The following is a 21,902-nucleotide window of genomic DNA, read 5'->3' on the forward strand; positions in this document are numbered from 1 at the left end:
TCTGTTTTTCTGTTTTCTGTTTTGCAAAGCAGTCTATTTTTATGTGCAAAGTTTTTGATTGAAACGAAATTATATTTGAATGTATTTGTCTTTTTTTTTTTTTTTTTTTTACATGCAGGCCAGGGAAACGAAACAAACAACCCCATGAATCTCTTTAATAATATCAATACAAATAGCCTACGTGTTTTTTTTTTTTCCTGCGGGACGGGAGAAGACACAAAATCAATGCATCTCTATTATTGTGCGGGAATAAATTCTCAGAGTTTTGCGGGTGCGGGCGGGAGTGGACATACATATTGCGGGAGCGGGCGGGAGTGTAACACATACATTGCGGGAGCGGGCGGTAATGGTCAGAAATTCGGCGGGTGCGGGCGGGAGCGGGATGAAGAAAACAGTCCCGCGCAGGGCTCTACTCCCCATTATAAGTCAATGGGAAAATTTGAGGAAATTGGGGGAGCTCTAGCGCCCCAGGGGTACAACTCACACCCCATTGCGATGTGTCATCTTACAGGGCCTGTCATAAGCATGACGATTACTATTGCTATCATATCATGTAGATATTCACTGCTAGCATGTGTAGCATGTTGAAAGTCCAGTTTGCTAGCATGAGCTGAGGCAGACGATGTTACGATGCTACGATGTTCTGAGGCAGAGATATAGGTCTTGGTAAACGGTTGCTAGGGTACTCTGTTTGGTTGCTATGGAGTGGCTTGGCAGCTGCCAATGATGGTACTCCAAAGACTGCTTGTCAGTATGAATGATATAAACCAACCCCCATGCCTCTATGACATTCAGATGTGAAGATATCCCTCTGTGGATTTGGGTTGCTAGGGTGCATGATAATGGTTGCTAGGGCGTGGCTAGGAAGTGTTGAAGGTGATTTGTGATTGGCTGTTGATGCCCCGAGTCAAACAAACCCACCCTCGTGTTTCTATGACACTTCTATCCAAAGATATCCCTTTGATCTCTTTAAAGGGTAACTAAACCCTAAACCAACTTTTTTTAGTTAATGATCTGTAATACTGGGGCTTTATTAATGCTGTTAATTGATTCGAGTAAATGTTTTGACATTTGAGTATAAAGTGTTTTAATTCTATAAAATATTTTGTAAAACCGCCAAAGTGCTGCCCTCTTAAGGTTGAACGGTGGCTACTGCAGTTGAATTTTCCTATTGGACGTTGTGGTACATCATGATGTAGGATGGTACCTCCAACGGCTCACTATCCGCGCCCCTAGCACGAGCTCACTACGCCCTCAGAAATGTTTCCCCCAATCACATGATGAGAACGGCTTCACTCCAGTATAAACTGTCATATTACATGAAGTAGAAACATTATGAATGAAACTGACTTGACACTTGCTTTAACATTGTATTGAAGAAAATACGGTTAAATAATGCAGTTGTCAGTACACGTCAGGCTTTTCTTGCGATATTATTGCCGCCCGTCATGTGTACAGATAATTTTCATACATGAGACGCGCTTTCAAACTCTGACACGCAAGTGGTTGCCGCGGGCGCAGATAGATTAGGTCAGTTCTCTTGCGTGGCTGCTTCACTAGCTTCGTCTGCATCGGGAGTTAACACAGTTTGAGCCAGCGGCTCGCATTGATAAGGTCTTGATAGGTTTGTGTCTACAGACAATCCACCCTCCTCCACTTCAGGTGAAGGTAGGAGAATGACCGCTCTGTTGCAAAGCTGGCGTCACTCCAGTCATTCTCCATCTTTGCGACTCGCGAGTCTGACAGCTGTCAATCAATCCGTCACTGCGGGTCTCAGGTGCACACCCTCCGCTCAGCCCCGCCCTCGGTTCGTCCCCTCTGTCTCCGCTGGGCTCTGCCCACTTTTCCAGCATTTTTCAAAATTTGCCAGTGGGTGGAGTTAAGCTCTGAGCAGGGGTTTAGTTACCCTTTAAATGAAAGTCTATGGAACGTGTTGCTAAGGAGCTGTAAATGGTTGCTAGGGCGGGGCTTCACTGTGGATAGCGTCACTGTGATTCTGAGATAGTGATTGGTTGTCTGAGTAAATTGAGCCCACCCCCTTGTCTCTGAGACACTGTGAGCCAGAGCTATGGTCAATACAAAATCCCGATGCAAGTTCCCATAGTAAGAGAAACGCGCCCCAGGGGTAAAAGTCACACGCCATTGCGATGTATGTTCTTACAGGGCCTGCCTGCCTCTTCAAATGTGATGACCCACGAGTTTCTACGAAATCCTCGCTCTGAGCTATGACTTGTCAAAGTTTGTCGCAATGCAAAGCGCATGGGATTTTTTCGGCTACTTTTTCGCCCCTAGGGCGAACATCGTACCCCCGATCCCTCAGAAAAGTCATAGCACACCATTCTCGAATAAGATGCACGATTTGACGCCTCATTCATGGGTCTGTGACAAACGGTGTGGGACGAGTTACGCGCCGAAATTTCTACGGAAGAATAAAATATAATAAGCCCACAGAATAGTAATAGTGATGCTTCGCCTTTACAGGCAAGCACCACCAATAATAAGCCCACAGAATAGTAATAATATGCTTCGCCTTTACAGGCAAGCACCACTAATAATAAGGCATGGAAGGGAGCTTGACGGATGTGACTAGCAGAGGGGAAATCTTGAGTGTTTGGAAAAGCTGGCGCCAGAGGGAGCTGTTAAATTAGCATTATTTAAATATTCATAGGGCGTTTTAAGACTTAATTACACTGTTTTCTAATGGAGTTTGCAGGTGATAGTGTGTTAACACATTGAGTTGAGAGTTATTGTTATATGTACTTGTATATGTATATGTATATGTACAAAACGAGCCCAGTGGTCCTGGACAGGAGTGACATGCCTGTAGCCACCAGACTGCTGATTCATTCTCTGATCTAGCCAGTTACAAATGATTTCAGATTTCAAGACATCTTATTTATTCATTTCTAGTTGTGGCGGCACATCAGAGATGAATATATTTATAATTCACTAATATGACTCTTTTTAAAGGTCTCTGGTGTTGATTCTGTGATGTGATTCCCCCAAAGGTTGTTAATAGCTCATTCCTTTATGATTCATCTGACATGATTGTTACGTTTACATTTACATTTATGCATTTGGCAGACGCTTTTATCCAAAACTTACAGTGCACTTATTACAGGGACAATACTGGAGCAACGTGGAGTAAAGTGCCTTGCTCAAGGAGACACTGGTGGTGACCACTGGGATCGAACCAGCAACCTTCTGCATATCAGTTCAGTGGTTTAACCCACTGGACCACCATCTCCACATCTCCACCATCTTTGTTAAACCCAAAAATGAAAATTATGTCATTAATTACTTACCCTCATGTCGTTCGACACCCGTAAGACCTCCGTTCATCTTCGGAACAGAAATGAAGATATTTTAGTTGAAATCCGATCGCTCAGAAAGGCCTCCATTGGCACAATGCACGGTACACTCTCAAGACCCATAAAAGGTTTGAATCGCCAAAGTCACGTAATTTCAGCAGTTTGGCGGTTTGACACGCGATCCGAATCATGATTCGACTCACTGATTCATAACGCTTCGAAGCTTCATGATGCCTTGTTTTGAAATCGGTCATCATGATATAAGTCATTATTTAGGGTTTTTTTGCGTGCAAAAACTATTCTCGTCACTTTATAAAGTTATTGTAGAACCACTGTAATGAGATGGACTTTGTAACGACGTCTTTAGTACCTTTTATGGGTCTTGAGAGTGTACCGTGCATTGTGCCAATGGAGGCCTTTCTGAGCGATCGGATTTCAACTAAAATATCTTCATTTGTGTTCCGAAGATGAACGGAGGTCTTACGGGTGTCGAACGACATGAGGGTAAGTAATTAATGACAGAATTTTCATTTTTGGGTGAACAAACCCTTTAACAAAGGTCTCTGAGAGTTGGTTCAGTAATAAAACTCAGATGAGGTGTGTGCTGTTAGGGTAATGATTCTACAATCAGAGCTCTGTGAAAGGAGACGTACCATTCATTAGGTCCCATTCTGCGGTCGTACACCCGAACAGATCCGTCTCCAAGACCTGCAGCTACAAGTGACCGTTGAGGATCACATGAAAGGCTGGTTACACAGCTGTCTGCTCCAGTTGGGATGTCCTGCAAAAGAGAGACACAAAAGCTGAATGAGTTAATGAAGGTGTGCAGCTTTCCTGCCATGTGAAACAACAATCTAAAAGCTTAGGTTTTAATTTAACTTTAATTTAAACCCTAAATTAAGGCTGGAAATCACCAATGCAATACAGTCTCAGAATACTATTACTAAACTATTATTAAATTACAGTGTTTTACAGTGTATATGAAGTATTCATACCCACTGAACTTTTCCACATTTTGACACATCACAACAGCAAACAAAAATGTTTTTTATTGGGATTTTTTGTGATTGACCAACACAAAGTGGCACATAATGGCGAATTGCAAGAACAAACTGTGTCCATTTTTTATTTATTTTTTTAACAAATAAATATCTAAAAAGTGTGGCGTGCATTTGTATTCAGCCCCCTTTACTCTGAAACCCCTAACTAAAATACAGTGGAACTAATTGCCTTCAGAAGTCACCTAATTAGTAAATAGAGTCCACCTGTGTGTAATTTGATCTCAGTATAAATACAGCTGTTCTGTGAAGCCCTCAGAGGTTTGTTAGAGAACATTAGTGAACAAACAGCATCATGAAGACCAAAGAACAGGTCAGGGATAAAGTTGTGGAGAAGTTTAAATCAGGGTTAGGTTATAAATCAATATCCCAAGCCTTGAACATCTCTCGGAGCACTGTACAATCCATCATCCGAAAATGTAAAGAGTATGGCACAACTGCAAACCTACCAAGACATGGCCGTCCACCTAAACTGACATGCTGGGCAAGGAGAGCATTAATCAGAGAAGCAGTCAAGAGGCCCATGGTAACTCTGGAGGAGCTGCAGAGATCCACAGCTCAGATGGGAGAATTTGTCCACAGGACAACTATTAGTCGTGCACTCCACAAATCTGGCCTTTATGGAAGAGTGGCAAGAAGAAAGCCATTGTTGAAAGAAAGCCATTAGAAGTCCCATCTGCAGTTTGCAACAAGCCATGTGGGGGACACAGCAAACATGTGGAAGAAGGTGCTCTGGTCAGATGAGACCAAAATGTAACCTTTTGGCCTAAATGCAAAACGCTATGTGTGGAGGAAACCTAACACTACACATCACCCTGAACAATCCATCCCCCCACCGTGAAACATGGTGGTGGCAGCATCAAGTTGTGGGGATGCTTTTCTTCAGCAGGGACAGGGAAGCTGGTCAGAGCTGATGGGGCGGCGGTTTACCTTCCAGCAGGACAACGACCCTAAACATGCAGCCAGAGCTACAATGGAATGGTTTAGATCAAAGCATATTCATGTGTTAGAATGGCCCAGTCAAAGTTTAGACCTAAATCCAATTGAGAATCTGTGGCGAGACTTGAAAATTGCTGTTCATAGACACTCTCCATCCAATCTGACTGAGCTTGAGCTATTTTGCAAAGAAGAATGGGCAAAAATTTCACTCTCTAGATGTGCAAAGCTGATAGAGACATACCCCAATAGACTTGCAGCTGTAATTGCAGCGAAAGGTGGTTCTACAAAGTATTGATTTAGGGGGGCTGAATACAAATGCACACCACACTTGTCAGATATTTACTTGTTAATGAATTTGGACACCATTTATCATTTTCCTTCCACTTCACAATTATGTGCCACTTTGTGTTGGTCTATCACATAAAATCCTAATAAAATACATTATTAGTTTGTTGTTGTAATGTGTCAAAATGTGGAAAAGTTCAGTGGGAATGAATACTTTTGCAAGGCACTGTATGCCTGAGAGTGCACCAAATGTGTGAGAGAGACCAAGCCTATCCATCAGAACGGAACTGAATGATCAGTTTCAGAATTCTCTTGTGCTTCGTCTCATAAAAAGCAGGTCTGACCGCACAGTGAAATGCTAGTTTTATAGATTTCACTTATTTAGATAAATTGTGAAATAATTAAACTGAATGAATAATCACCAAAACAATAATACAAGGATCTGCAGTTTTGGAAATGTCAACGGAAAATGGAATGGAAATGTTCCATTCCAGTCAATGGAAATGTTCAAGTGGGAACATTGCAAAGTTGGAATTTTAGGGAGACAGCGAAAACAGAAAGAGCAAGAGAGAGCAATCCAACGCTCTCCATTGACTTTGCATTGCGTGAGGCTACCTCATTGTCATTTCGGACTTATAACAAAAAACAGAACAATGTCTCAAAGCTGATATGTGACAAGGTGTACAGCAAACAAGCTAAAAAACACAGAAATACGTTTTTATAAGCTGTCGTCCAAAAAAAACGAGCGTTTAAGAAGATAAAAGTGGATACAGGCAATACGAAGTGAAGCTTCCACAGTAAGAATGGGTAAATTATGGGATCCTGACACTCAGTATGCCTCAATATGTCTATGTGTTCAGTAAACATTTTGTCACTGTTAAGTCAAATATCCAAATGTCCGTTTTATATATTATATTTACTGTCGCTGATCACATTCCCCTCTAGTCGCCTTAGTTCTCAGTGTAATATGACCCGTCGCGCTCTGTCTGTTTGAAAATGTGACAGAATGGACAATATTTGTCTGTATTTGCAATACACGAGCCGCGGTTCAGCTGCGCGAGACAAACACTGCCAGTGTGTGAATGCACAACGGGCGCTCACGGCTCCCGCTCTCCATACGCACTGCATCAGTCACGTGCACGTGACGTGACCTGCAGCACTCCACTTTTACTTTATTTTACTGTATGTCCACACACACACACCTCTTATTTCGGGCAAAAAGGACACCCACTGTCTGAGGTAACATACAGGCACGAGGATACATTGCGCATGCGTTGAAACCATGCGACGCACACGCTCCGAACCGAGACAAGCGAACCGAAAGGTTTTTTTTTTTTTTTTTTCATGTACCGTGCCACCCCTATTTGTTAGTAGCCTAATGGTAAATGCTGCAGGTGTAGAAATCTACATAAAACAGATATTTACTTTGATGTCAGGGCTAGATTACAGCATGAAACCTGTTGAGCATGTTAATAAATTGCTTTTCCTCTTCATTTTCGTTATGCATTATTTGTTTTGGTTGTTTCATTTTTTTAAATCCAATTAATTAATTAATCGATCGATTAAGTGCTAGATTAATCGTTTATAAAAAGAATCGATTGCTGCAGCCTCGTCGTTACCTTGACAAAATGATCTTCCTCTTTAAAATAAAAAAAGTATCTGTATGCAAAGTGACCCACATTTGATTTTTGGCCACTGAAAGTGTGTACAATTGATCAATTTACTCATTGAGCCACATTAATATCTCCATATCTCTGGCATTTTTTTCCCCATTTTTGAACTGTCACCTTTGGCATATGCATCAAAGATTGCAAAAGTAAACAGACTAATAGACCTACCAATCTCTGTGTAAAAATAAAATGATGATGCCATTAGCGTTAATTTCGTCAGACGAGACGAGACTAAATATGTTCGTCAACAACCTTTTTTTCCATGACGAAGACGAGACAATGACGAGATAGCACCAATGTCCAAAAACGCAGACTAAGACTTAATTAAAATGCATTATTGTTGACGAAAAAGGACGAGACTAAAATGTTTTGCATAAAATAAAAACTAAGATAAAATCTCTCTACATTTTCGTCTACAATCGTCTCTACTTTTTCATCATGAGATTAGAATTTCTAATCAATTTCTTTATTCAGCTGTTCAAAATATTCCGAAAGAGTTGGCGCTGTTGCTCAAGTACAGGTCTCAGACTCCTGTTGCTGCAAGCCTGTCCTCTCACGGCGGCGGGCCGGTCACGTCGGTTCCTGGAGCGCTCAATACTTCTAGCGCTGTGTCAATTTATTTGAATGGCTTAAGCCACGTAAGTTACACAACAGCTTCATTATACAGGTGTTTGCAGTAATTTTTGGTTAACAGTACAGTAGTGTGCATTGATTATTACGTCAACCACATTTACAGTATCATTATATTATGGAGAGTGGTAGAGATGCAACATTGTTAACATTAAAGTTAATGTTTTTCTTGTATTTAGCCCTCAGTTATTCCTTACTAATTAAGTCACACTTATACTCATTGGTGCTCAAATGTGACCATACACCTGAACTATTTTTTAAATAAATAGCCTATATTTTAGTTCAATAATATTTATTTATTGAATATTTTGAGGAGATCTACTACTATTCCTCCAGGAGTTGAGTCGACTCTTCACAGGTGATGGTCATCTGCAGAGAGGCTGGATCCAGACTGGAGCTGAGAATACCATTTGTGCAATAATTATGGTCCATTAATGACCACTTAAAACATTTTTCTTCTAATATTTTAATTATTATATTACAATTAGTGTATTAATTAAGGTTAAAATAGAGAATTCCAATAGCTATGGTGTTGTGGCACATTATGCAGGTTATATATATTTTATGTAACTTATTTTGCCACACAATATATTGAGTTTTCCTTTGACTAAAACTAGACGATAATGATAAGACTTTTAGTCGACTAAAACTTGACTAATAAAAAAAAGATATGTGAATGACTAAATATGACTAAAACTATCAAGGACATTTGGCACAAGACTAAGAATAGATTACAAAATTAATTGTAAATTTTGACCCCCTCAACAAAATAGCGGATTACTCAGTCAATATACATCCATGATATTTAATATTTTGCCTTTCTTCTTTATTTATGTATTTCAAAATAAAAATTTTCAGTGGCATTACATAGGTTGTAATTTTTACATTAAAGGTGCAAAAGCTATTATAATTTTTTTTACAAAAATCAGCTGTTTTAACAGGGGTGTGTATACTTTTTATTTCCACTGTAAATGATGGAGCAACAAAGCTTGCCTGGGATGGATGTGTTTAAGATGAATGTGTGTGTGTTGGTGTGTGTGTGTTTGCGTTTGTGTGTGTGTGTGTGTGTGTGTGTGTTTGTGTTTGTGTGTGCAGTACCTGCACTTTCATTTCTCTTTCTGTGTCCCAGATACGTATAACTCGAACGTCACCTGACGTCATCAAGAGGCCAGTCTCCTGCTCCCAGTCCACCACCATACCTGCACCTTCAAGAGAGAGTAGGGAAGGTTTCACACGTACACACTCAAATATATGACTCTCTGTTCTCTCCTGACACATCTGTTCATTTCGATAAAAGATAATACTATCACGCACTCACCTTTTGGTTGTTTTTCAGAATGAAAATATGGGTGAATGCATCATATTTTTGTCACAACACTTTCATTAATTGTGTCATACAACACTGAATACTTCACTGAACCTATAACCTCTTATCCACCTTATATTGCAATGAGGAAATAAGCTATTTTCTGTGAGTGTGCGAGACTTCCAATTCATTAACCCCTATAAAAAATAGAATAACAAAGTGCAGTAAATAGTAAAACTATTTGTGCTACAAACAAGTGTTTAGAATTATGAAGCAGTATGCTGCTTGATATTGCAAACTGGTATTTCTTATCAAATTTACAAGCTGTTTCGTACAGCTAAATATAAATGGAAGCAGATGGCACTGGAAGCTTCATACATTCAAGATACAAATGGCTGTGACCACTCTCATGTTAAAAGGTTGATATACTGATAAAAAATAAAGTTTGAATTAAAAAAAACCAATAAAATATTTATAATTAAAAAATATATATTGAAATTTAAAGCCACAATGGGGCTGGTTTAACACGGAATTTCATCCAAAACAAAAAACAAAAAAGACAAACACACTTAAACTGAACTGCACTGACAGGCAGCCTATAGACCTGTTCACACCAAGGACGATAACTATAATGATAAAGATATAGTTTTAAAAATAATTTTAAATTTAAAGAATAGCAGAGTTCACACCACAACTATAATAATAATGGCACAGAGAAACGGTATCGTTGGAATCACATTGTTGTATCGTTGGCATTGACAGCAAATCAGAATCCATCCTGCTTTAAAGAACTGCATTTAAAGTGGCAGGCAAAAAAAACTGCTGCACCTAAGAATAAACAGGACAATACTGTATGCTGGTGTGGGGCAGCAATGTGCAGTATTAAAAAAGGTATAAAACTGTAATTATTCACTGAGTTATTAACACTGAAGAAGTCACACCAGTTAGAGATGTGGTGGTTCATCAGAGATTTCTTTTATACAATGAATGATCTATAAAATGTCACTGTACATTACACACTATTGTGGATAGAGTACCGATTATATACTCAAACGTTTGGTTGTGTGTTTGTCTTATAAACAACACTCCAATTTCAATGCTATCATGAGGAAATAATTCCCTGTAAAACACATTTTGGTAGCTGCAAACTATGTTTATCCTCATTTCTTGTATTTAATAGTGTGGGTCATATTTTCTCTTGTATTTACCTTGTTTTATTTATGGTAAACAGACACCACAACACCACAGTTTTATGTGCGTGTTGACCATTTAATCTCAAAATCATGAGCATTAATCAGGAGTTGGTTCTCCGTTTGCTACTATAATAGCTTCTACCTTTATGGGAAGTTGTTGGGATGTTTTTACATTCAGCCACAAGAGCATCAGTGAGCAATAGGCATTGATTTTGGTGTTGCAATTTAACCTTCAATAGGGTTCAGGTGCCTGATGTATAAAATATGCGTACACAACTTTCCATGCACATATCGGGATTTATAAAAAATAAACTTGGAGTAAACAGATTTGCACAGTCCACTCGTTTAACTGGTGTGAGAGGAGCAATGAAGTGAAGTAAAATTAGTTTAAACTCGTTTTTTATTTGATATACACATAAATATGCCACTCTCATTAATGGAGTTAAATACTCAAATTACATTAAATAATTATCCAGAAGTTAAATATATTTATGAATTTAAATATAAATAATTTAAAAACGTGTAGTCTGTATCGTCAATATCCTGAGGTAGCTTTAACAGCATTAATAGTGTAATACTTAGTTTATAATCAGAATATAGTCTTAAATAGTCAGGCCTAGCATTAATTTAGTTATTCAAACATAAAACGACATAAAAAAAATGTCCCTCAGTATACCTCCTCAGCAAAATTCAATTTGACCATCAGTTTTCACACTTCTGTGTGAAAAAACATCAACACTGTAAATTAAAGATTTATTGTGTACTTTAGTTTGATTCATTGAACAAAATGGGAGTTTTCCAAGTGTGCCAAAATCAGGGAGCTTGTTTAACAGCTTCTGTCAGTTCTAAAATATATATTAAAAAAAAGCTTCTGTCAGTGATTGTAAAAGGAGACTGCGGAGCTGCATTCTGTGTAATTCATTCACAATAAAAGTTATTGTTTTTCATGAGACTTTGAGAGTAGTTCATACTTCACCTTGACAAAATGCATTTTTAAACCTAGTGATTTTATAATGTTTAATATTTATAAAAAATCGAAACGTGTGGAAAAAATATTACTTAAAATAGCTAATAAGAGCCAGTAAATGGTCCTCTATCGCAATCTCCTGTTTATAGTGGTAATTCATTTCTTGTTTATTTTTAAATAAAAGTGTTTTCTATCAAATGTTGTATTTCCTACATCTTGAAACGTTTGTTTTTTTTATAAATGGGGACAATCTCAGAAGGATGAACAAATAATGTTTTTTTGTCATCACATTAAAAATAACATTTGAAGTGCATGAAAAATGTTGCATGTGCATGTCCAATTAAAGACACTGTGTTTATTTTCCAACGTTATTAGCTTAGTCTTTATTGAAATAATTAAAACGGTTAAAAAAAAAGGTAAGTATGATAACTGCATTAAAATATAAATACAACATTAAAGGGACAGTTCACCCAAAAATGAAAATTCTGTAATTAATTACTCACCCTCATGTCGTTCCAAACCCATTCATCTTCATCTTCGGAACACAAATTAAGATATTTTTGATAAAATTCGAGAGCTCTCTGACCCCTTCAAGCTATTTAATTAACACTTTCAAGTGTTCATTGCACTGTAATTACAACGTAAACTGCGTAGGAAACTGACACAGGGAAGAACGAAATTGTTGAATAAAGTCGTTATTTGTATTTGTTTTTGCGCACAAAATCTATTCTCATCAATTTATAAAATTAGGCTGAATCACTGGAGTTACATGGACTATTTTATCGATGTCTTTCCTACCTTTCTGGGCCTTGAAAGTGTTAATTAAATAGCCGTCTATGGAGGGGTCCGAGAACTCTCGGATTTAATCAAAAATATCTTAATTTGTGTTCCAAAGATGAATGGGTTTGGAACGACATGAGGGTGAGCAATTAATGACCAAACTTTCATTTTTGGGTGAACTATCCCTTTAAAAAGTCAGCATTGATGGTTTTGTGTCCATGTAGAGCGAGTATAGAATGACAGTTAACAGGAAATGCCCAAGCTTATCGAAAACCAGGAAGTAACCGTGCAATATGGCCAATTGCTTGGCACATGATAATATCTATTTAATGATATATTCTAAATAGCTGTACAGAAAATATTTTCAAGAAAATAATGATAAATGATGCACACTTGACAGTACTGTACAACTGCTGCCACACCGCATGCAGGTGCGCTGTTTCTTGTGCAGACAGACAGAAGTCAAATTTATAACACCTTTTGCAGTCTTCCAAGCATTATGAAAATGCATAATTGAAGGAAAAACGGATTTACACGTTTTTATTTTTTTAAAGTGTTATGTGTAAGGCATAGATGTCAGAGAATTGTTACACTGCAAAATAAGTATCGGTCCAGTTTCCAGTAAAATATCTAAACATTCTAAAACAGATTTTAATCAGAAAAACTGCATGAATTAGTAATTTTTAAAACAATGAAACGATTTTGCCAATAGGAATTAATGAGAATCATTCTTCTCTGAAAAGAAATACAAAATAACCAAAAATTTTGTTTTATGTATTTTATCTTACGGATATTTGAATTAGGGGTGTGCAGCGGAGCCAGTATTTGTATTAGTCCAATTAGTTTTTATTACAATTATAACATTTATTAAAATATCTTCTAAATGTTGGAGCCGATAGCATCATAGTAGAGATAGCATCATAGACAGTAGTGCGGTTGTGCTTCGGGCAGCCCGAGTTTGAGTCCTGGCTATAATTATCTTCTAATTAAAACAATAATACAAAATGTTCAATAAAAAAGAAAAATATATATATTTTCCAGATGAACTTTGTGTATGAGTTATGTCAGGACAATCATCCACAACCTCAAATAAGAGTCGTCGAACTATAAAATAGCTGATTAGAGAACATAGAAGTTGAAAGAAAATATTTAGTAGTGGACAATTGCTAAAACAACTTTTACTATGCATACAAATGCAAATCTTAAGAAAAAAAAATGATAAAGAACACATTAAATGCTTGTCATCTCCAAGAGAGGAAGACAGAGAAATATTATGCAGCCTATCATATCATTCAAGGCTGAAAATATCTAAATAGACATATTAAATAAAATATAAAATATATAAATAGACATATCAAGTAGCTAGTAGGAAATGTGTATGATTCAGTATCTTGCTTGATATTACTCTTGACTGAGAGCTGGTTTCTGAGAATTTCGTGCAGAAATGGCAACACGCTATCTGATATGTGATCGTGCTGTGCTTATTTAATTCATTCGTGTATCCTATCGTTCAAGGTTTAAATAATTTAAAAAACATATCAAATAGTAGAAAAATATATATGATGCCCAGTAGCGCAAGTAGATTTGTTTTCACTGGAATAGCCAAAGATGAGTCAAGTCACCTTTATTTATATAGCACTTTTTACAATACAGATTGTTTCAAAGCTTTTTTACATTGAGAACAGGAAAATAATGCAACAAAGTTTTTTTTGGCTGTACAGCAGCTCTAGATGAAAATAGTGTCATTGTCCAGCTTAAGTAAGTACAGTGTTGATTCATTTCCATGTCTATTCACCTCATTCCTAAAGTAAGAGTAACTTGTAACATTGTTTGACTGTGTCGGCTTCCGCTCTCATCCGCTTTCATATATTTTAGTTGTACAAAAACTATTATGCTGCTTGATATTGCAAACTGTTACTTATCACATTTTAAATGTATTATTGTATTCATAAACACAATAGATTGTAGCACAAATTATTTGACCATTTACTGCATTATTCTTCGAATTATTTACCTATAGCTGCAAATGAATCGGAAGTGCCCACACAAACACAAAGAGAACCCTATTTATATTGCTACATAAGGTGAATAACTATGGGCTTGCGCGCGCCCACACACACACACACACACACACACACACACACACACACACACACACACACACACACACACACACACACACACACACACACACACACACACACACACACACACACACACACACACACACACACACACACACACACACACACACACACACACACACACACACACACACACACACACACACACACACACACACACACACACACACACACACACACACACACACACACACACACACAGGGTTGAGAACCCATGTGTTTGGGTCACTCGATTAGGATATAGACTGAGAATGAGAGATTTCAGGTTTAGGTTGGTTCTGTCTTAAAATTTGACAGCAGGTCAGGTTCACAGTGCTTCCGGCTTCAGTTTATTGCCTATTTATACCTCTAGGTTAAACTGACAAAAAATATTCAGCTTTCATGCTGACAGCACCTTCTGAAGGGTGAGAGGGGAATTTTGCCATTCTCTCATGCTGTTCAATCGTTAGAGCAGAAAACATCATTATGAGTGTCCTAAACAAACAGCCAAAAGTGAGTGTCCTAAACACACAGCCAAAAGTTATGTGGACCAGGACACACTGTGATGCTGCAAATGAAGCACTGCTGCCCTACTTTCAAAACTTCTGCTGTCTATCAAAAATCCAATCTTGGGGAAGAGGAAAAAACTCCTCACACTGCAAGTGAAGAAGCCAAGGGAGAATTTCACAGCAGGAATAAAAAAAACTTATGAAGCACATTCATCATGAGTTTGGTTCGTCTTCACTGGTCGGCAGGGTTTGACACTAACTTTTTTGCTCACCAGCCACTGTGGCTAATGGTTTTCCAAAGTTACTATCCACTTAGCATTTTCACTGGCCACAATTTTGCTGTTTAGAAATTACATTTTATATGATTAAAGTTGACTTTGGCATGCTTAAATTACTTGTTTTTGAGTCATTTTACTTGATTTATAAGATTTAAAACCCTTTCAAACTTTCAAATGCAGAGTGACCACCCACATCAAGACTACATTGTATATCAGCTGGTATATGTGCAGGTGGGCAAGGGGTGGGGAATATGAGCATAGGCTAATATGAGACATTTAATATGATATGAGTTATTTTTGATAGGCTAAATAAAAGAACAAAGAAACTAATTACAAAAACAATAGTAAACAAAAAATACACATATAAATTCAGATACAGTAGGTTTATTTAATATGTACTGTATACATTTATTTAACATCTGTAGTTGTTTGATTATCATTAATTACATTATTTATTTGGGCTGCTGAATGTATGGATGTAATATTCTGACACACATCCAGTTATTACCCACCTGTTTACGCACACTTAAGCCAACTGTGTTCATGCGAGATGCTCCACACGATGGACATTTTGACATCTGTGTGTGCGTGTATTTGACTATTCAGGCACAAAGAGAACTGGTCGCTGGTGTGACAGAGCGCACGCGAGAGAGTGCTTCTGTTGCGTGTCATTCAGCGCGATTCCGCATATCCCACCTTCACTAACTGCAAGTTAATCGATAAAGAATTGTAATAGAATTGTAATTTTGTGATATGACGGTCTTGGCATTTAATTTGGCTGTAGGCTGAAATTATATTCAACCTGCCAAAGTGGCTAGTTGGAGTGGCTGCCTTACCCGCCACAGCTGAAATCTACCCCCATTTGGCGAGCTGGCGGGTGTTAATGTCAAGCCCTGCCGGTCGGAAATTCCAGTGTTATGCTCAACCGAATGAACGTGCACCTTATTAAGAAATATAAACTTTCAAACAGCTTAACTGATATGATACGAAAAAAGATGTTTGCACATAGCACACAAACACATAGAATATATACACATGCACAATTTACCATTCTTATCAAAAGAAATATGCATATATTCTTATCCAGTAGCACAATACACACAAATCAGTCTGATTCAGGTAAGATTAATACATTCTTATGCTGATGGGGATATTGCTCAGGGAATAAAATCAGAAGGTTGCATAATATTTGATAACCTTTCTTTATATGTGTGTTATAACAAACAAGAGCAATGAGAGAGCCCACACAAAATCCACGTTTAAAAAAAGAAAAGCCCATCATTTGTAAATTCTTATGGATTCCACGTCCCTTTGTTGGCTAATTTTAGCTGAGAGCACCAAACTATAAGTTCCAAATCAGTTCCTAAATGAGCTCTGCAAAACAGTCCAAATCCCTCGCAATTGAATCTGAATGTATCTCCAAAAAAATATTAATTTTCAAATTAAATACTGGACAGATTTGACTTTCACCAATCAGAATTGAAGAATGAAGAAAGAATAAAAAGAGCAAATCGGATGGATGTAGAGAAAAATGTTAGGCTATAAGTGGGAATAGGAAAACATTAGTGGCTGAGTCTCACATTTGCAAACTCCAAACAGAGGTGAAGGAAAAGAAGAGAGAAAAGCACTCACCTCCCTGCTTACTTCTGTCAAGATAGATTGAGACCCGTCGGGCCAAACCTGTGAGAGGAGAAGAAGAAGAGAGGGGAAGAACACAGGAAGGAGATCAGGAGGGTCAGTAGGTATATCAGCCAGAAGTTAGCAAACACACACCAGGATGTGATCTGCGGCCCTGTCCCAAATGGTGCACTTCACACACACTTGTGGTCTTACAATTTCCTTTGTGCACATATGTCAGTAAAATGCACATGACAGTAGGGTGGTCCTGTCTTTCAATTTAGGCTTCAGCACTTGAGAATGCCTCCTTTGTGACCGTCAGGCATTCTTGATGGACTATGTGCCAAAGTGTGGTTTAAGAGGTGGTACATGCAAGGGTTTAAGGCGGCATGTGGGACTGAGCCTTATCACACAGATACACACACACTTTTCACATAGACTTTCACATACACATTTATATTGGGGGGGAAGAGAGAGAGAGAGAGAGAGAGAGAGAGAGAGAGAGAGAGAGAGAGAGAGAGAGAGAGAGAGAGAGAGAGAGAGAGAGAGAGAGAGAGAGAGAGAGAGAGAGAGATGCCCACTCATATTCCAGTTGAATTTAATTCACCTCATACATTCTCTACACTCACACACATACACACACAGCAGCAAAGGGAGGGAGAACAAGGATGTGGTTTCCCAGCATGACATCTGCCAAGTAAATCAGGTTCTCATTGGGAGCCAAATAGCAAGGCTGATATCTGCTCCCAGAGTCAAAACTTTGCTCATCCATCTTAAAGAAGTGCAGATGTGCAGGAGTTCTTCAGGAAAGCCAGTGGCTCAAGCATCTCCTTGCTTTCAGTTGTACGTGACTGAGATTTTCTCCTGTTATTCAGTCTGAAGGACATTAAGGTTTTTATTGTGAAATAATCATTCATTGAGTTATTTTATTATTATTACTTTTTGGTTATGCTCTAGATTAATTTAAGATGGGAAATAAACATCCACAGCCTGAGAATCTGTGTGTTTTTCATACTAGAAAAAAAAGAGGTCAAAGAGTGCAAGAATATATGCTATAGAAATACTGGCCAACAACAATAGGTATGTTAAAATGGCATCGTAATAAAGGTTCAGTTTACCCAATATTCATCATTTACTCACCCCTCATGCCATTCATGCCATGCCAACAGCCCTTTACAGTGTCCTAATAAGTAAGGATTCCACAACAAGCAATTTGTCTGTCCACACTAAATGTGAAAAAAATAGTTTCTCTCTTTTTGTGCACCTTCACACTCACAATGCGCTGCAGCTGAAGAGCGAAAAAACACAAATCTTGTATTTTCATTCTGTAATTTTCCTTGATGAATTTGAGGGATTTTGCTATAAACCCTTTTAATCCTAAATGTTTATAAATTCACATAAAAATAAAAAAAATCAATTTTTAATCCGAGGTTTTGAGAGTGTGCGGCTTCTCCTTGTTTGTGCGCCAGGCGCCAGGCAGTCGCTTTATCCGTTTGAATACAAGCACAACATCATGTGTACAGTAAAGGCTCTGAGGTGAAACTAGCTGAACCAGACTGAAGAGCTCCGAGTCCGACCATGTAAAGTAAAGTGTTGAGGTAAACTATAGGCTGCCTACACGACTGTAATCATGGCCGTAGTCAGCTCACCGGTATTTTTCCGAGGTGTAGCTATATAATAAATGTTGTAAAATAATTTAAACCAGATTGGGCATAGAATAATGAATGTGTGTGTACATGTGAATTAATTTATTAAACTTATACCTAGCGTTCGTAGCCTTCAGTGAATTAATAAAATATAGGCTAATAATATCAGTTGACCCTATGTTTACTTCCTTCACTGAGGCGAAAATGAAGAGACTAGTCAGAGCTCAGCTTTAGGATGGGAAGAGACAGGACAAGAGAAGGAGACTGAGAGAAAAAAAAGAGTCATGGAAATGAGAGTGATGAAATGAGGAGATAACAGGTGTGACAAGATAAAAGCTATTTATTATTATTTTATTTTTTTTAGCATTCAAACACATTAAAATGCACATATGTAAATCAGAGAAATACAAATTTTCTTGGGGGATCATGCCCCCCAAACCCCCCTAAATAGCTCGAATTTGGGAACTCACTGGTTTTAAAATTCCTTAAGGCAGTTTTATACTAAAAAGTTGTTGCTGTTTCTGGAAACATGTTTGCTTTGACCTCATATCTGGAATTAATGCATTTATGATGTTAAAGGTCCAGTTCTTCGTGATCCCATTTTTCAAACTTTAGTTTGTGTGTAATGTTGCTGTTAGAGCATAAATAATACCTGTAAAATTATAAAGCTCAAAGTTCAATGCCAAGCGAGATATTTTATTTAACAGAAGTTCCCTTTCAAAGCCTACAGCGAACGGCCGGTTTGGACTACATCCCTGTACATCCTGCTTTAATGACGTCAGTAGAACAGTTTGTTGACTAACCTCCGCCCACAAGAATACGCAAAAAAGGGGGCGTGGTCTTGTTGCTCTCCCACGTGGAGAAGAGGAAGTGTTGCAGTGTTGTAGTGTGTTTGTCGCCATGTCGTCGAGATGCTGTTATTTTCATCCCGGAGTCAAATCACCTTTGTTTGGCCAGGGATGCTGTACTTTGAGTACATGCATCTCCCCGTTATGGTAAGAGGCGTGACCTTTCCGGGCAACGTGCGCTAAGCTGCTGTCGAATCACAACACGGGAACTGCTGGCACAATCAGAACTCGTTACGTATTTCTGAAGGAGGGACTTCATAGAACAGGGAAATCCTCAAAGCCGTTTTTAGGACAGTGAAAACAGCGGTATACAGATAAGTAAATTGTGTGAAAAATACTGTGTTTTTTTACACGCGAAACATGAACACATGTTATATTGCACACTGTAAACACAATCAAAGCTTCAAGAAAACAGGAAAAACGGGACCTTTAATGTGTTGCAGTTTGGAATATTTATAGGCCTTCTTAATATTAAATTTGAATATTCAGACATTATATACTCATTGTATCTCTGTGCTTTGACGAGTTTCTGTGGTAGAAAACGTTGTGGCACCAAGATCAGCTAATATGGGGCCCTTGTATTTTTTTAATTATCCTCAGGGTCTACAGCAAAACTTTTGATTCTGCACTTTGACATTGAGACTGCAATAGGTCTATGTAGGCTGTGATATATTTCTATTGTAGTTGTGTCTTCAGCCATTTTGCTGTGTTAAATTTTAAGAAATTTTATACTTCCCCTTTTTATGTTTGAATTTACAATGTGAAAAACAAGGTTGTGTTCCATATTATTTTAACATAGTATCATCATCATATCAGTGTAGATGTAGATGGACCAAAATAAAACCATTAAAATATAAAGTAAATAAGTATTGTGATACTTGGTGCCAGTGACACTCTTGTCCCAAAAAGTATTGCTATACCACGATGCTCAAAATGTTGTCCCACGGTGAGTCATTTTTCCCTGTTGCACCTACACAAAATTGAGGGTTCCCCCACCTGCCAAATCCCACTTTAACCACTGGATATATATATATATATATATATATATATATATATATATATATATATATATATATATATATATATATATATATATATATATATATATATATATATATATATATATATATATATATATATATATATATATATATATATATATATATATATATATATATATATACCCCTCCTCCTTCCACTAAACACTCATATGTAAATAATGTACGAATGCAGCATTTATGTCACGTTTATATATAATAATAAATAATATATTTAATATATTTAATAATATAATTGCTTGTTACTTCATAAAACATGCTCAGATCGTGGAAATCACACACATACACGCACATAAAAAACACAGCATTATTTACAGCAGATTCTCCCAATTAAAAAGAGCCCAAACTCACCATAATCCGTCACTTGGATCTAAAGATATTCCTTGTGGAGTTAGAACAATAAAATGACAAACCAGAAAAACTTGTTTGGAGAGGTTTTTGGATGCTCGACTAAACAAAAGGCTACCTTGGTTCCAAATGCTACAACTTTTGATTTCTTTATGCCATCACCACAAAATCTGATCCAGATGCAGCTCACGTTAGGGGAACTTCACCAAAAAATTAATTGTCCTCCTACTTTATTTCCTTCACAAGTTATTGCCAAATAAGAAAGAATATGAATAGTTTCTATCAAACAATACCTACCTTTTGACTCTCTTTTCTACAGTTTTAGACCTATAAGTCTTTACTTTTGTGTACGTCAAAAAAATTGTGTATGCTTTCAGGCATAGTCCTGCACGGGTGCGGGTACCCGACGGGTGACCCACGAATATTGCTGAAACGGGTGAAAAAAATCCTACTGTGTCGGATACGGGTGCGGGTCGGACAAGGGAGAAACACGGGTCTAAAAACGGGTTTTAAATAGTCACGTGCAAACGAATATATAAAAATATATGCATGTTCTGTGTATTGTAGATGTGTTCCTAAAAATTATATGCATATTTTTAGGAACACATCTACAAAAATATGCCTTGCCTGTATTTCAAGTTGATAAAATAATTTCAAATCCATATCAGTTTATTTGTGGCCGCGTGGCGCACGTGCGCGCCCTCCCAGAAGAATCACAATCTGCCTGCCCTGCAGTCGTCAAGATGGAGCCTGAGGAGTTGAAGGAAAGATAGCCACAAATGTGGAACTTCATCGCTGAGGAAGCACGCAGATAACTGTGGTAACAAACCCAGTAGTTCTATCGAACAGTATTTTTGTCTCTTAATAACATGTCTTAGTACATTAAGCCACGTTAAGCGTTTTCTTATAATGGTTTTCTATGGGAGGAAAACGCTTAACGTGAAATTAAACGCGTTGGGTTCATATTCTGGGCTCATCTGATTTTTTGAACATAGTATACGTTATTAGTATTATGTTTACTGAGTTTGGTCTCTTAATAACAGTGTCTTAGTACATTAAGCCACGTTAAGCGTTTTTCACGTAAAGCGTTTAGAATGTCCCGGCTGAAGTTGTCCTTGTGTTAATGGTCGTGTAATAACTTCTGTATGCTGGCAATAAACATTTTTGTAAGTGTGTCTATAATGTGATATGCTAAACTGATTTTATTGCGGGTGCAGGTCGGGTGTCGGTTCTATTTTAAGCGGGTTGGGTGAGGATTTTATTTAGTGCTGTTGTCGGAAAAGGGGTCGGATGCGGTTTTAAGCACTGCGGGTACGGGCGGGTGCAGGTTTACAAA

At 37.8% G+C, this 21,902-nt stretch overlaps 1 protein-coding gene across 2 annotated transcripts in view; it reads right to left on the bottom strand.

Moving 5' to 3' along the window:
• Window positions 1-21,902, bottom strand: part of rptor (regulatory associated protein of MTOR, complex 1) — a 377,545-nt gene that overhangs the window by 11,208 nt on the left and 344,435 nt on the right. For both annotated transcript variants that reach the window (XM_079841367.1, XM_079841366.1), the window contains exons 30-32: window positions 16,682-16,729; window positions 8,992-9,098; window positions 3,965-4,092 (exon numbers count right to left, since the gene is read on the bottom strand). In XM_079841367.1, the coding sequence (XP_079697493.1) occupies window positions 3,965-4,092; window positions 8,992-9,098; window positions 16,682-16,729 (283 nt within the window). The remainder of the gene's footprint in view (window positions 1-3,964; window positions 4,093-8,991; window positions 9,099-16,681; window positions 16,730-21,902) is intronic.

Source organism: Gobio gobio, assembly GCF_949357685.1.
Source record: "Gobio gobio genome assembly, chromosome: 17".
NCBI lineage: Eukaryota > Metazoa > Chordata > Actinopteri > Cypriniformes > Gobionidae > Gobio > Gobio gobio.